The sequence below is a fragment of the Papaver somniferum genome, chromosome 7, assembly GCF_003573695.1.
Source record: "Papaver somniferum cultivar HN1 chromosome 7, ASM357369v1, whole genome shotgun sequence".
NCBI lineage: Eukaryota > Viridiplantae > Streptophyta > Magnoliopsida > Ranunculales > Papaveraceae > Papaver > Papaver somniferum.
This window is the reverse complement of record NC_039364.1, coordinates 64,316,123-64,333,599: the sequence shown is the minus strand read 5'-3', so window position 1 is coordinate 64,333,599 and position 17,477 is coordinate 64,316,123. Positions and strand designations below refer to the sequence as shown.

Genomic DNA, 17,477 nt, shown 5'->3' with positions numbered 1-17,477 from the left:
TTACTTTTATAGTCAAGTAATTGCACTTTTACATTATTCCACTTGGTAAGATCCCATGGTTAGTTCTGTCACGAACTTAGACTTTATGCCAAGGTACATCTTGTTGAAGTAATTTTTTGGCCATTATTGTGTTGGTAGAATTATACAAGGGGTATTAGGTTGATACAAAAAGATTATGGTGTATTTTGTACCCTCGTCATTTCATACATATAAACTGATCAAAAATTTATGATCACATGAGATTCAATACCTAAAACTTAAAAATGATTAAAAATGAGTCACTTTACGGTTCACGATTTTAAAAAACCTTGATCACTACTACTACGACCGCGACATCGCATCAGAAGTGGATATTGAGATCACAATTCACAATGTTTTTCCATGTTTCAGCAAACCATGGGCTGAAACAACCTGAACCGGAAGTACTGGGCTTCAATGTCAGGTCACGAAAACTGGTCCACTGCACTTTAACAAGATCCACACATCTTTCGGTCTTTTCAGTCCATTTTTCTTCTTCTCTAGAAAAAAGAGAACACAGCCTCTCTCTCCCGCTCTAAGAAACGAAACCAAGGGAAGGGGAAAAGTAAGGGAAATATTTTTGTTGTTTGTGCGAAGATATGAGGAGTGGATCGATGGCGGGGCTGGAAGTTCCTGTAATCGGCAGTGATGCAATCAAGTGGTTTGAGATTCAAATTCGTCCTTCTTCACTTGCTATTACTGGTAATACTGCTACTTCTCAGCAGCAGCACTCCTTCGCTCCCATGCCGGAAGATGTTTCCTCATATCACATCATTGGAAAACCCCCTGCATATCTCATCTGGTACTAGTACTCTACTTATAATCACTATTTCTTTTTCTTTTGTTCTTGTTTGATTTTAATTTCATAATCTCTTTTATTATGTATGTTACATATTTTATGTAACCCTAACTACGTAGTTAGTTCTTATTCACTCTCCGTACAAAACTTATTGTTAATATTAATATTATTATTTTTACTATTATTACTAAGTCCTGTACATAATTTCTTTTGACAGGAGAATCCATAAAAATCAACCCAATGCTCTCGAATTGATTGAATTTTCAGCTTCAGAAGAGTTTCCAAAGACTGGTCTTCGCCTCATCTTTCAAGATGCACTATCCCCATTTGCTTTCATATGCAAAAACGAGGTTATAGTTTTTTTGTTTTGTTTGTACTGTGTTCTATTTTGTTTGTACTAGTTTTTGGTTTAATACCTGTCAATGTCTTCTTTGCGGTGCAGACTCGCAGTAACCCATATCTTCTTTACACACTTACGATCTCTGGAATTGCTTATGTTATTCAACTGAGAAACTTATGTGATTATGCATCATGTACCATATACCCACAAAATGAGTTTACGGAATTCGATTTGAAAGCTAATTCACAACCTGAAACAACCATAACTAGTGTAGCAGCAGTCAAAGGTTGTTTAGTTGTAGGGAGAACTGATGGCTCAGTTGGATGTTTCCATCTTGGCATACTTGATCCATCTTCACTAGGTAATATTCTGTCTGTGTGTATCTATTTATTACATTGTATAAGACAGTTAGGGATGGTTGTCTAATATTTGGAGTTCTTGGTAAGCTTCCAGACTGGTACATTTCTTAAGACATTCTTTATCGTGAATCTGATTTGTTATTTTGCTGCTGATTAACCAGTTTCGAACAACTACAAAATTAAACGAATATCTGATTTAGCTAAATGAATATCTGATTTAGCTATATTGTTGATACAGTAAGGGCAACCAGTTTCATACAACGGCATATTTCAACCTTACAGAAAAACATCTACAACAGTCACTTTTGTCAGGTCCCAGGGTTTAGCAGTTGTTCATCCTAGGAATATTCTAACATATGGAACAAGCCAAGTTGAAATTTTATATTCCCTAATGTGAGGCTGTTACCAGCCTCATTTGACTCTAGGTCGCATGAACCTGACTTCTTAGTGTGTTATTTACATTGAGTCAGATCTTTATCTCAAATTCGTCTAATCTTTCGGGTCTGAATACCCAATATGCTAACTAAAAAGTAGTGTCTAATTTTGAACACATGAATAGTAAATGATCATGATGAATTAAGACCTTATCGTCTTCTACATCTGCTTCAGATTGAGACTGTTTTCATTTCTATGCCCCCTGCGGATAAAACGTTGGAATATGTGCATCGTTTATTACTATTATCATTGATGCAGCAGATTAATAGTAAAAAAATTCTGTAAATTATGGTTAGGATTCGTGAACGAGCTGAGAGATGATGCTGGGATTGGTCGCCTGTGGGGTTTCATGTCAAGGTATCCTTGTCTTCCCTGTTGACATATATTTTCCACAACTGACTTGAATAAGAATGTTCGAATAAGAATGTTCGATCAATGTACAGTTTTCTTTATGATCAGCTGAAATGATTCTATTGTCCAACTGCAATATGTATTCTGGCTGTGCACATCTTCTCCTCTTTATCTCAATTTTTCTTTTTGTGTTCGCATGTCAAACAGGGGTAGAGCTGTTGGACCAGTACAAGATATGGTGATATCGGATGTGCAGGAAAGAAGTTTAATTTTTGCACTTCATGCTGATAAAACCTTACGAGCGTGGGATCTTCTAGGTCATACAAGGGTTCTTCATCATACACTTAGCATTCCTGAATCAGCAGGTAATCTTGTTTTTTTCCTTCTTTCTTCAATTGAATCTGTAGATCATTACACGAGGCAAGATCACATTGTGAAGACATCCGAAAGTGCACAATGAGTTCTTAACACACCGATGGGTGGGGTGTGGGGTGGGGTGATGACTTGAACCTCCAATTTACTTAGCCGAAGTTAGATCCCTAGGCAACTAGCTATTCCCTACTCTTCATCATCTCTTGTTATCACTACTCTAGATTTTACCTGCTTAATCCTCTAATCCTCTTTCACTGTCCTCAAAATATCAGTTAAATTGCAGCCACAGGGGTAATATTGAGCGGTGTGGGGCCTCAGCCAAGGGTCAACCCAGTATTTTATACCACAACTTTTAGGCAATAGTGACTGACCCTGGGGTTAAGCCCATTCTAGTTGCAGATCGACAAGATTTTTCTTGTAGGCAATGTGTTTACTGGCCTCTGTTTTTATTTTACTTTCAGGAGCTACACTTTTGAGATTTTGGGTTGGTGATGCTAATCCTGTTACGTGTCTGATTCCCATCGCACTCTTATATAGAAATGACATGGTACGTTCGATGTGCTTCTTCGTTGATCAATATGTTTACAATTTTATTTTTTTCTCTGCATTGCTTTCTCAATCTGGCAGGGCATGGCTTGCTGTTTAGATATAGAAAAGTACCAATGCATATCTCAAGTTTCTAACTGCAAGCACTTCCAACTTATTAGAGCTAAATACCTAATACTTCTCCAAGATTCATTTAGGAACAATTGGGATATGATTTCCTCTTTGTTTCCTTATTTCTCGGCATGGGGATAACCTTGAAACACGGCCGTGTATTCTTAACAAGCTGAAGCTTAATAAACTGCAAAGATATTTGGTAATTTCATATGCAATGAAGCTGAAAGTAAACAGACACATTTACTAAACGCCCCATCCAGGATATTTAGATTGATGATTTTTCAAAGGTTTCTGTAGCTAATGGTGATTCTGATTTGTTTTGTTGAATTTTGAAGGAAGTGGATAAGGACATCATCGGCATGTTTATCCTACGTTTTAATCCGGGAGACAAAATCAATTTGTCAATGGAACCATCAATGCAGAATATTTATTTGGGAGAGGTAATAGCGTAATTTCTATTTTATTTGAAATACAAAATCATCATTTGCATTCAATTCTGCCAAAAAAAATATCGACCCTTTGATTGATTTCCTAACACAACAGTGTTGGCTTTTTAAAGCGTGTTTATGTCGCCATTATGCCCTAATACTAGCTTAAGGTTAATGCTAGATTAAGTTAAAGATAAATAGTGAACTGTCCCATGTATGCATGATTAGGACTCTTTTCTAGCTTCATACATTAAAAGAAAATTATGTTTTATTCATCAACCAAGTATGAGGAATAGAAGTTGTAGAAGTCCAACTCAAATGCCCAGTAAGTTAGCATCCTTATCTTCTTCAATCTTCATAATGATGTTTTATGTGTTGTTAATGAAGCTGTATATACCGTTTATGATACTTCAGTAGTAACTGAGAGCATGTCCTAACTCTGTAGAAAATGAGTAAGTATAAAGTTATGCCTATTACTGAATTGTATATAAAGGGTATAATCTGTTTTGATATGTATGGTGTGTATACCATGTATGATGCAGATTTTATGAGCTGTAGCGGTTAAGTTGATATCATGTAATGAAGAATAAAGAGCTGAAAATCTAACAAATATAACTTATTTGCATCAGGGAGCTCTAGTCGACTTGAAATTCGCTTCTGACAAGCTTTGGATACTGAAAGATGAGGGGCTAGAATCGTATGATATCCTTAACAATGATGTTAATCTGTAAGTGTAACTTATTGTGCTCATCATTTCAGCAGTTTGCTAAGGATCCTTTTCCGCCCATCTCTATTTTCTCAGGAAAATATATCTTTACACTGTCTTAGTCCATATAAAACTCTTTGCCAGGGAGAAAGTGCACAGCTATGGTATGCAGGAAGCATTTGTTGCCGACCAGCTACTTCAAGTTTCAGAACATTCGTCGGATGATCTGATTTGGGCAAGCAATTCATTATTTTCCTCCGTTAAGGTGCTCGCAATTGCCCTTGTTTTTTTAATTTATTCATCTGTCTACAATAACACGTACTTCAGTTTTATTTACTTCTTTTCTCTAAGCAAAAAGTGAAAAGTTCAATGTTGTGGTTGCTCAAGGACGAGGCTTTTATTTGCAGTTCTACTTTACCTTGATCTGGTTCCATCTGTAGATAAGATGGACGATAATTTAAAATGCATTCTAGGACATACATAAGATAGACGATAATTTGTAATGCATTCTAGGAAATAGATGTTGAATGGTAACAATTAGGGTTAGGTTAATAAAGGAAACTAGGGGCTCTACATGTTGGAGTCATTTTTTGAAACATCAGGTTGCTCGATATCTTCTTATTTTTCTTCCAAAAGTCAGTGTTTTTTCTTCTCTCATTTTGCAGGATCAGGTTGTTCCCTTTGTATCTTCTATTTTTTCACGTAGGCTGCTGCATCCTGGGGTTCATCAAAATGTTACTTTTCGTGCAACTATTCAAGACTACAGTAAGTACTGGACTGATTCTGAGTTTCAATCCTTATCACTTGATGATCTAAAGCAGGAAATGTTTTCTCTTATTGAGAGTGAGGTATGTCTCTCTCGGCACTTGTATTATCAATATTGTTGCATTATGTGTCAATATTCATAATAAACATTGTTTGTCCACTGATTTTTTCCTTTTCTCGGAGGAGTGCGCAACTGAATAAAGCTTATGATTGATTGTTTCTTCTGTCTCAGGGAAGTGCCAAAAACCCAATTTCGATAGTTTATTGCTGGAAAAGTTTTTGTGCTCGCTATTTTCGTTATTGGTGTAAAAATAACAGACCATATGGCTTGCTGGTTGATACGGCGACTGGTGCTGTTGGTTTAATCAGGAAAAGTTCTATATCTTTGTTTCGTAGTTTGGAGAATGTTGAGCTGCTTATCTATGGTATGTGTGAGGTCCTTGGTCACTTCAGATGATTTTCCAGAGATGAAAACTGCTATTTCTTTGTACTGACTTAATTTTGCCTTTTGTGTTAGGTGCTTTCGATGAATTTGGTCATTTAGTTATATCTGGCTTGGATTTGCCAGATGATGATAGTGACTGTGAAATTCTTTTTGATGTTTTAAGATGCATTAGTAGTATTAACCAACAATTAGGAAGAGCTGCCCCGGCTATTTTTTATGAATGTCTTGTTGGTTTACCAATTATCTCGTCTGAAGAAGTTATCCCGCGTTTGCTGAAGATTTTGGAAACTGGATACAGCTCTTCTGTAGCAGCAATCCAAGTATCACAAGTCGGAGCTGATAGCGCCTGGTTGAAGGAATTAGGGGACCACAAAAATCAGAGAAAATTTTCAATTGACATGCTGCGGTCTCTTAATTCTTTATGCAATAAAGCTGGCACATGGACCAGAGTTTTGAATGTCATAGAACATTATCTAAAATTTCTTGTCCCCTGCAAAAGCATGCAAAAATTGGATTCAGAAGTGGACTTAAATATTAGTACATCCATTTTGGTTCAGTCTACATCTCAAGTTGCAAAAGTAATGTTTGAATCTGCCTTGGACATACTTCTGCTGTTAGGCTATTTGGTAAACATTAGTGGACAGGTATTATTTTTTGCTTTCTACTTTTGCAGATACTAAAAAACTACAAGTAGCATCCTATGCACTCTGGCTATCTATGATTGATTGAGAGAATCCTGCATGTATGCACTCAGGATTGCTTTAAAAGCTTACCAACTTGAGGATGAATGTTTTCTTATACTGAATAATTTAAGGAGTTGGAATTCTGAAGTGCAATACTGGAACCCATTTCCATATATCCCTTAATCATTACTATTCTCATTGTCTTGGTAGCTTTCTGTGTTTTATGAGTTATCTTCACATAATGCTTCAATTTATTCTCTTTCTACGAAATTCCTAATATATTTTGGTGCAGGTGCAAATGGTAGGAGATGATATCTCAAGGATAGAACAAGAACTGGTCCCGATGGTTCAAGAGATTCTTATGGAGTGGCTCATCCTGCATTTCTTAGGAACTATGCCTTCCAGATCACCGACCCCGGAAGATTTCAGTTCTCAACTCTCAGCGCTGCACATTGGTGAGCTTATGCCATTGTTTCTTTAGAACTTTGTCTGTTATCTTCATGTGGTGTGATGGGGTGAAACAATGTTCTGGTCTGTAAGAGAAAAAAGATTTACTGACGAGTCTGACATACATGAGGTTTCAGACATGTCATATACAGTGGCAGTCATGGTTCTAACCTCTGATATTTCGGTACCGTGAGGTTCTGACTAAATTTTTACTATGTCTGGTGTACATAGTTTGCCCGTAAATTTTTAGATTCCCGACTCTTCTGGTTGAAACATCTTGTTTGGTGTATAGCAGTGGTTATGCCTGTTGCCATGCATGTGATTTTAGATATTGCCCAGACTTGAAGTACATTGATTAGTTACCACTTGCTTTTAGTTCATCTTCATTGTGTAGGTTTGATTTTGATTTTTTTTCATGCTTTTTTCAGATAGCAACGCTGATAAGAAACGTTGGAATCAGAAGCTTGGCACTTATGATTTCACGTTGGCCAGTTTGCTTTTTCTAAATTTCCAAAGTTCCGCTGAAGACAAAGTCCACCTCTGTTCTAGATATCTTCCTAGTCCAAACAAATATATTAATTCGGTAAGAAATTTCATCAGTTGGATTATTTGGGGTGGGATGGGCGGAGAATCTTCTGGTTTTTTTAGTCATTCAACGGAACTCGCAAAAATCCTACTTAGGCATGGGCAGTTTGAAGCTGTTGAGGTAAGCTTTACATCCTCGTTAATGTTTTTTTTTTTCTTTTTGGTATTTAGCATAACCAATCGCATCTAATCCAAAAAAACTTTAGCTCACTGTTAACTTTTATGCAACTGAAGTGAAGGAATGGCCTTTCCGGCCAAGTCTTTTTGAGTAAAGTATTGTATGGACAGTGAGAGCCTAGTTTATCCAGTTTATAAACATTCTGCTCCATTAAACTTACTATCAAGTATCAAATGGTTTTGCTGCATTCTCTGTGATGCTAAATTCGATATGCCTCCTTCCGTATTTTCCTTTTCCTGGTAAATAGGTTTGTAATGAGATTGGGAAACACCTGCCAGTGCTAAATATAAAAATGTCACTTTGATCTCTGATCGGGAGAACAATACACTATCTGGAAAACCGAAGGTTTCACTATCCCTCTAATGGTTACATAGTTTCTTCCCCATTTTGCTTAGTTGCCGCCAAATGGTTTATAACATGTCACTGAATGCTCAATGGTGTCCTTAAAATGATAAAGAAGTCTGACCAACAGTAATATATAGAATAGGAAGGAGACTCTAAAGAGAGCAAAAGAGTAACAAAGGGAAGTGAAGAAAGATCCCAGTGGTAGTTGTGGTCTTTGAATTGAAAGGTGATTTGGACTAGGCTTTTAGCCTACGATGACGATGTGATACTTAACGACTTTTTCAGTAATTTAATCAACTGAGAAGTTCCGAAGGCATAGGTCATGATTTACTGCAAAAATAATTGCGGCTGTTAATAACCTGCCTTTTGTTGATACTGCTACATTTTTGCAGTTTTTTTACTAAAATTTATTTTCTCTACTTAATAGAGCCTAATCGCAATGATTGATGCACACTCACGTAAAGAAAAGACGTCCCTGGGTGTCCAGACTACTGATGGCGACTGGTGTATACGCCTTCATCTTCTAGGATTGTGTCTTCTTGCAAGGGCACAATCTGGATTGCAAGGTATCTCAAAAGAAGTAAAAGTTCGTGAAGCTGTTCGCTGTTTCTTTAGGTATTAACATTTCGTGCTTTATGTTATCTATTGGTCTTTTGTGTTTCGTTGACCATCAATGTGTTCATAATGGTTAAGGATTTACTTGCATGGCTGTGTGCCTGAGTTTCTAACTTTCTACTGACAAACCATAAGGTATAGAGTGATAGCTTCAAACTTGCATTTTGCTGTTTGATCATGTGTGCTTCCCTATATTATTATTTTTAATCTTGCATCCTTTTAGCTTTAAACTTGCATTCTACGATGATCATGTATACTTGTATCGTTATTTTTAATCTTGCACCTTTTTAGTTGTTTATTATGAGCCATATAATACAGGTTTTGGATCCATATCAGCATGAATTTACAAGTTGTGCGTTGTTGTTGGAGTATGATTTTCATCCTTTATCAGTATCCCGTAAAGATTTCAAGTCCTTAAATTTGAGCGTCGATGCATTTATTATTCTCAAAATTTCTGACCTTTCTGTGTCTATTCAAAGTCGATATCTGTATAATTAGGATACTGTTATATTCCTAACCTCAGCGTCTATTTGGATATGTGAGGGTGTCATGTGTGACTGATGTAACGTTATCTAACACATCCTGAATTATTTATTTTTTAGTATTTACCTATAGTTATACAAGAACACATTATACGGGTAATTTGCAGTATAATTTTCAAAATTTGAGCAAGTATGAAGAATAGAAAGTCAGGCATGTTGAAAGCAATATGAGCAGATCGGGGTTTATTTTAACTTTCTGGAAGTCATGTAGCATGTTCAGCATAGTTTGGTGGAAGAGTAAGGTTCAGTTTGTTAACTGGGCTGACAGATTGTGTGTTAGCTTACATCTGCCTTTCTGTCCTACAAGCTTGCATTTTCTTTTCTGAACTACAGTTGTTTATACTTACAGGGCTTCTTCTGGAAGTGGAGCATCAGAAGCCTTGCAGAGTTTGTCTTTCCCAGGCCTCCCCAACCCTGGTCATTGTGAGTTCAGTTACGGAAACATGTTTTTTTAGTTAAGCATGATAGACTTTTGACTCTGTTTTCCCCCCTTTTGTTTTTAGCTGATTGTGAGTCGGCAGCAGCATGGAAGCTTCATTATTACCAATGGGCGATGGGAATTTTTGAGCAATATAACTTGAGTGAAGGTGCTTGCCAATTTTGTCTTGCAGCACTAGAGCAAGTTGATGAAGTTGTTGACTTAGAAGATTGCACAAATAGAGGAGGTCTTCTCGATGAATCCGCAACTATGATTAAAGGAAGGCTATGGGCAAATGTCTTCAAGTTTACATTAGATATGAGCTTCTACAATGATGCTTACGGTGCTATTGTCTCTAATCCGGACGAGGATAGCAAAAATATCTGCCTGAGGCGTTTCATCATTGTTCTATGCGAGCGTGGAGCTACTAAGGTGATTATATATATTCTTGTCTTCTATGACTGTGTATGCTATATATTTACAAAAAGTCTGGACGAACCGAGCCAGAAAACCACAAAAAAAAACCCGATAGACACATTACCTGTGGGCCCCTGCTAAACAGGGGCGGGGCCCACTGGGACCCACAAAATTTGTGGAAAATGTGAGAGGCGGTTTATTTCCGTTGTTTTTTCCTCGGTTCGTCCAGAACCACTGATATATTTATCATGTTTCATAGTGTTTAGTTGTGTTTCTGCTGGGACCCTCACAAAACTTCCAACAGCTCAGAGTTCATCACATACAAGTAGGAACCCACTCTTAGGTCACTGTGTGAATGAATCCTGAGATGTTTTAAGGAATAAACTAAAATTGGATCTCTATTGAGTAACTCTGTTAGTATCTGGTTTGACAACTAAATACCAGATTTGCCTACTACTTTATCTCTCATATGTACCATAAATTTTTCTTTGACACATGTAGCTGACCTTTGAATCTTGTTACAAAACAGTAGTCGTAACTTAGTCTTAAAACACTTTTCCTAGTTTCATCTCTTACCGTATCTTGCACATCAAGATCTTTCATAATGAGAATGAGACCCCTAAGCAGCACAAGCTCAGATGGAACATTGTGGTCATATGTCATTTATTTTCTTTATGAATCCGTGGCATCAAGTTATCCAATGTTGTGTATCAGTGTGTTCATATTCTCGGTTTGAAATGTACTTGGACTAATAGATTCCTGTATTGCAGGCACTTTGTGATGGTCAACTACCTTTTGTGGGGCTTGCGGAGAAGGTTGAGAAAGAGCTTGCATGGAAGGTATGCCTTTTTTTCCTTTGCAAATGCTAGAATATGCATATCTATCAGGCTATCTCTATTTCCTAGAATTTATCATTGAGGTTCGTTTTATGAACTCAACAGGCGGAGCGGTCAGATATTGCAGCAAAACCAAATGCATATAAATTGCTTTATGCTTTTGAAATCCGGAGACATAACTGGCGAAAAGCAGCTAGTTACATGTACCGATATTCAACACGCTTGAGGAGTGAATTAGCCTTGAAAGAGAACCAGCAGCTTTCCATGGCACTACAAGAGACACTCAATGGGCTCTCTGCTGCTATTAATGCTCTGAACCTTGTGCATCCCGCGTACGCATGGATAGACCCTCAATTTGATGGATACTCTTGCACAGATGAAAATTATCCAAATAAGAAGGCTCGAACCAGTATTGAGGAGAGCTGTAAGTTTCTTTAACCACTATTTATTCAGGAACTAACTCGCAACATCTGTAATGCACTCTTTTAGTATGACTCTGCTTGCACCCGAACTTTGTCAAGCTAGTGATTTAACCACTGGTGTGCTTTTTCATCATATGATAGTGTTGAGAGGTTAGATAACTAATTGTGCGAAAAATCTTTTATTTTTGCAGCTCTGGCTGACAAGAATATTAAATCTTCTTGTCCCCAGCATTGCATCGATATTGAGAAGCTTGAAAAAGAATTTGTCTTCACCTCAGCGCAATATTTGCTTACACTAGCAAATATGAAGTTGAAATTTACAGGTAGAAGGTCAAACACTCAGTTCTTTAGATATATTCTCTCTGTGCGCACCAAAAAAAACCCTTTCAGATGTGCTTATTGTATTGCCTGGTCTGTATTTCTTTTCAGGAAAACAAACAATTTCGTTAGAATTGGTGGATATTTTGGTTCAAGCAAACTTTTATGATATGGCATTTACAGTTCTTCTGAAGTTCTGGAAAGGTTCTGAATTGAAGAGGTACCATCTTAGAAGCTCGGGAAGATATTTTTATTCTGTAGTCTTGTTTGCTGCATGATTATAATATTGGACGTAATTCTTTTCACAGGGTATTAGAGCGAGTATTTGCTGCTATATCGATAAAATGTTGTCCAAGCGGATCAGGATCCACATTTATTGGGTAAAGTACATAGTTTCCATGTCTGATCTTTCAGTCTTTTTTTAGTCATGCAGATGTTGCTATTGGTGACTGGTGCCAAATATACATAATGTAGTTGACATCTTGTTTTCAGGAATGATTTGAAAGCACACAGTCTTATACTGACATCATCAGAAGATGAATCATATGTCCATGGTGCAATTGATGCAACTCCCTTTATTCATCAATCGAAGGGGAGTGGCCAGTGGGAAAAACTCGAGCTTTACCTTGTGCGTATCTATTGCACAGCTATACCTTCGATTCTACTTTATTTATCTTGCCCGCATATACTTGAACCACAAGCAATTTATTCCCACAAGTGATGGACATTTGCAGACGAAGTATAAAGATTTGCACCTGAGGTTACCAGTAATTGTTGCTGAAACACTAATGCGTACAGACCCTCAGATTGAGTTGCCTATTTGGCTGGTTCATATGTTCAAGGTAATTCTCTTAATTAAAAGTCTTGCTCTTGCATAATATGAGGGAAGGTACCGTGTTACACTTTTAGTTTCTGTATAAGAGGAAAATAATACCGTTTCTTTTTCAAAATTTCTGTATGGTTTATCTGTAATTGTCTTCCCTAACACGATGATATATATACTATACGGCAAAGCAAGACCCCTGAATTAATGCAGTCGTGCAATCTACAGGGAGGTAGACATGCAACCAGTTGGGGAATGACTGGTCAAGAATCAGATGCTGCATCTTTATTTCGGTTATATGTTGATTATGGTCGATTTACAGAAGCTACAAATTTATTGCTTGAATACATGCAAGCCTTTGCATCTCTGGTAATTTTTATGAAATCAGTTCTACGCGACCGTATATAGCTTCACTTTATAGCTTGCTGCCTAGCTTTAAATATTTCGTTCCACGTTACAGAGGTTGAAAAACCATGTATTTTATGCTTTCTTTATGATATACTATCCTCGTTTTCATACGTGCTATTATGATAGTTATTGCGATTTCCATGTTGGGTGGGCTACTAAAAGGAGGCTCTCCATTCCATTTGATTATATGGTGCAGAGACCAGTGGACATACTCAAGCGAAAAAAGATGTCTGCAGTTTGGTTCCCATACACAATGATCGAGAGACTTTGGTGCCAAATTGAGGAGTGGAAAAGCTTTGGTCATAATAGTGATCAAGGTGATAAGCTCCAAAAGCTATTGCATGGAGCTTTATTGAATCATCTAAAACTAGTATGTTATGCTTTTCCTTTTGATGAATATGTTCTCTGATTTGCTTTTATCTTCGACAGTAAAGATCTTCATTCTTTCTTTTCCCCAAAACTCTGCTTTACAGATAAAGGTGGATTCACGTGATGCAGTATCTTCCGCACAGTGTTAAGAAGCTATCAGCAGCCAAAGATGGTGTCCAATGCTGCAGTAATATTTCAAACTCCATGATCTGCATTATGAGCAAGAAATTAAAGTAAGCGGTCCTTCACGCTGTTCAAGCAAGTTTTAGGTGATCTCAGTTCAGAACATCAAGTGTTCAGGTTACAAGCAAGTTGGAGTTGGAAATGTCTCTTTTTTTCTTCCCGTCTCAGTTGTGCGTCCGATGTTGTATTAGCTCAAGCAAGTATTACAAATATGTAATGTTGAAGACGAATGGTTGTTAGCCATTAGAAGAAATTTAGGAACAAATGTGCATAATTTCAACAATAGTGGAGTTTTGTACTACCAATTTCTTGGTCTCCGCATGATTTGAAGGGATGCAATCGTTCTGCTTTTGCTGTCAATTTCTCAATTTGTCCCAAGGAGATGCTCTCTTGTCTTGCGAATATGTTTGAACAATTTCTACCTACTTCTCGGATGGTCTCTCTACTACGGTTTAACAATTTCTACCTACTTTTGGGATGGTTATTCAGTTTGTAAGTTGACAAGGGTAGTTGAAATTTCGGAAGACACAGTCACAAAGATAACAGATCCGGAGGATTTGTAAATGGTATACGAGCCCAATGTCAACGTGAAATAAAGAACAATAATAGCGTACATCTCAGAAGTGCTGGGGCATTCACAAACACAAATATACCTTTACCTTGCTAAATTGGGGCATATGCCACTTAATTGGGGCCTATATCTACATGACAAAATAGGGTCATTAAAAAGTAATTTCTAGAAACTCCTTATCCACTATTTATGTTAATGCATAATATGCCCTTATTAAATTAGTGATGATTAATTAAGTTAATATTTGTTAAATTAATTAGTGTTTGAGTTTGATTATAGTGTTAGGATTAGATTAAAAATTCATTTCTTTTTTAAGGTTTGGAGGGAAAGAAGAAGCAGAGGGAAAAAAGAAAAAACTAGGGTTTGTGATTTTCTTACCAAAATTTATAGTGATGATGAAGACTCTAGTAGTGATGAAGAAGTGGGTGCATCAGATTATCATGATTTCGATCCTACCGAATTGGATAATTTGTTGAATGAAGAAGAGCATGACAACCAAAGAATGCTTGAAGATATTATTCAAGCACAAGAACAATATCGTCGGGAAGAAGAAGGTGATAATGCTTCAAATAGACAGGTATGAGCTGTAATGATCTACAAACATGTATTTGCATGTCTCGACCGCCCAAAAAGGGAAAACTTTTCAAAAAAATAATCCCAGAATCGGTTTATTCGATATCACCACTTAAACCGATTCTGGGTAAAATCCCCAAATTGGGTACAATAATCGGTTATTGTCCATCACCACATACACCGATTGTGGTAAAAATTTAGGCGCGATGGGTACGTGACTAAAATCGTTTTTGTTGGTGATGTGCATAATCCGATTTCTTCACTTGAATAATCACGTAGAGTACACGAAGTTGACAATCGGTTTATTTACGTGTATATGTAATCCGATTTTGGAGAAAAAAAGTTCCAGGACAAATATGAACAAAAATCGGATTACATGATACGAGACATGAACCGATTGTAAACTTTGAAATTTTTTCGTCAAGTCCTTAATCGGACTTTATAGTTGCACATATAAACCGATTACTGATAATCGGTTTTCTCGACTGTAATATATAAACCGATTTTGGATCCTCAACTTGTTGATATTTCTTGTAGATTGTTGTGGCGTTTGAAGAAGATCATCCCAAACCCGTATCTCTGCTGGGTCATGATACCTCTGCCCACTATTTCATCGATTTGGAATGGAAAGAAAGAAACAATGCAAAGCAATGGTTTATAGACAAGGGAATAGAGATCAAATGCGCGTTAGTTTTAGGTCGTCATTCAAGTCAAGATCGTTTGGAACTTGTTTGTGAGAGAGGTGGACAACAAGAAAGTCACTGGGGAAAGGACAGACTGTACGTGAAGACGACGACAAGGGAATACATTACTAAATCAAAGAAGTATGGTTGCCCGTTTAAGATTATAGTTAATAGACCCAAGCCCAATGGTAAGGTATACAAGCACTCTAAAGTGATGAATATTTGTCATAATCATGATGATCCTGGAATCTCTTGTTGGACACGCGGCCGTTTGTGGGTTGAAACCACATCAATTGGAAACGGTGAGGTCGATGAAACCGTGTCGTCACATGATTGCGAGGTACCAACAAGGAATTCCTTTTGAAATCATTGATCCGTTTTGGAAGCAACTAACTTTCAAACCACCCCCACCCGAAGAACCACTCGAATCCTTTGTGGACACGGATATTGGAAGAGAAATCATCGAGAAATTCGCAAAAAAGGATGGCTTGGGACGAAAAGTTTTGATGTACGACTTAAAACTAGACGCTAACCCCCATATGGTACTGGTCAGAGAACCAACGGTGCTACCGCCGATGGGTAGACCACCTACCAACATGGATAGGAATGAAGAAAGGAACGAGTTTAAGGTTGCAATGAGAACCGGAAAAAACCCGTTATTGAGTCGTAAAAGAATCTTTTCTCAACATGAGCATGAAGGCGCTAAATATGAAGAGGCGCAGGTTCCAAAGAAAAAGGGTCGACCAAAAAAGGGGGAAAGCGGGACAAGTAGCGCACAAGCCAAGACAAATGTTTCAAACGTTCCTTCACAAATTGAGAATGAAGAGGCACCGGCCAAGAGGAAAAGGGGTCGACCAAAGAAGGGAGAAAGCGGGACAAGTAGCGCACATATGGTCCTTTCAAATGATCCAATCGCTCCTTCGCAACATGAGGATCCAATCGATCCTTCTCAAGAAAGTCAAGCGCCAAACAATCTAATTGTTCCTTCTCAAGAGAGTCAAGCGAGTACAACACGAGTATCAAGGATACGTGCGTGGAAGGGACAAGCAAGACAAATGGGTTCTATGGTGACTATAAGGACCGCTCTTGGTGATGGAAGCACGCCTAGGGATGAACGAGGTAGACCCCATCGAACGTGTTGCACCATATTCGAGGAGTATTACTCGAAACTTCCTGAAATCGTTAAGCCCTATGTGTTATCTACCGACGACGTGGATGCGGATGGGAATTGTGGTTATCACGTTGCGTCGGAACAAATATGCCATATAAGTTTGGCGGACGATGAGAACCTAACTCAATGTCAATACTTTAGAAAGATGATGGCTTTGCGCTTACAAGAAGACAAGGAATTTTACATATCGATGATAAAGGAAGGAAAAACAAGACAAGACAAAGAAGTGATTTTTGAAAAAATGGTTGCTAGAGTACAAGGGCCAAAGGGGAATGGACCAATTACCCGACAGTATTGGATGCTTATGCCTCTATGTGGTCATCTCTTGGCGGAAACGTGGAGTTGCGTTGTTCATCTATTTGTCAAGGTATCATGCTATACATATGCACCAAAATACACCATTTGGGATGAATCGCTTAAGGATCGGAGAATTGTTTTATTCAACAATAACAACATACATTATATCGGTCTTAGAGTACGTGATGATTGTCCATTACCACCGGTAGATAGGTTTCATGAGGTCTCGGAGGCCACCAAGGAGTGGCTAAAAAATACGATCCCAACATGAGGTGATGAGAGGAATTGATCGGGTCGGATCAATTCGATGGTCTCCATTTGTTGGAATGAGTATTTTCCTTATGTTAAAAACTTGATCTATCGAATGTTTATATTTTGTCGCTTTCTTATATTGTATTTTGCAAACTTGAATCAAGCTTAATGAATGAAAGTGTTTTTCTTTTTTTGGGTACCTTGAACTCATGAAATTTGTAATAGAATCGGATTTCTAATACGTTTATAAAGTCCGATTTTGGAGGTAGTTTGCTGCAGCTTTTTCAGAATCGGTTTATATGGACGACAATGTAATCCGATTGTTCGAAGAAAAAGTTGCAGAGATTTTTAACTCAATAATCGGATTACAAATGGTACAAGATGTTCCGAACCTGAAACCAGAATCGGTTGATGTGTGTATTAGTGTAAACCGATTATAGTTGTTGTTCATCACATCAACCCAGAATCGGGTTATATAGGTTCACATTAAAAACCGATGTAGGCCACAATCAGATTAATATGGTGCACCTATAAACTGATTCTGGGTGGATTTTCAGAAAATTTAATGACTGAATTTTAAAGATTTAGAGGTAAATCATTGTAGAGTACCACTTGGAAGGAATGGTTTAAAGGGATTTAACTTAATCACTTGAATTGTTTTTT

At 37.5% G+C, this 17,477-nt stretch overlaps 1 protein-coding gene across 1 annotated transcript; it reads left to right on the top strand.

The window, feature by feature from the left end:
• Window positions 1–513: 513 nt before the first annotated feature.
• Window positions 514–13,627, top strand: LOC113297485 (nuclear pore complex protein NUP160-like). Its single transcript, XM_026545968.1, has 27 exons — window positions 514–820; window positions 1,035–1,167; window positions 1,260–1,518; window positions 2,248–2,308; window positions 2,510–2,667; window positions 3,136–3,221; window positions 3,670–3,774; window positions 4,392–4,489; window positions 4,613–4,733; window positions 5,134–5,316; window positions 5,466–5,658; window positions 5,751–6,322; window positions 6,654–6,816; window positions 7,237–7,514; window positions 8,344–8,531; window positions 9,423–9,496; window positions 9,577–9,923; window positions 10,679–10,747; window positions 10,850–11,168; window positions 11,358–11,489; window positions 11,596–11,704; window positions 11,793–11,864; window positions 11,977–12,112; window positions 12,219–12,326; window positions 12,536–12,676; window positions 12,912–13,085; window positions 13,189–13,627. Exons 1-27 carry the CDS (start codon window positions 618–620, stop codon window positions 13,231–13,233), a joined length of 4,527 nt encoding a protein of 1,508 aa, XP_026401753.1. The 5' UTR covers window positions 514–617; the 3' UTR covers window positions 13,234–13,627.
• The last annotated feature ends 3,850 nt before the right edge of the window (window positions 13,628–17,477 follow it).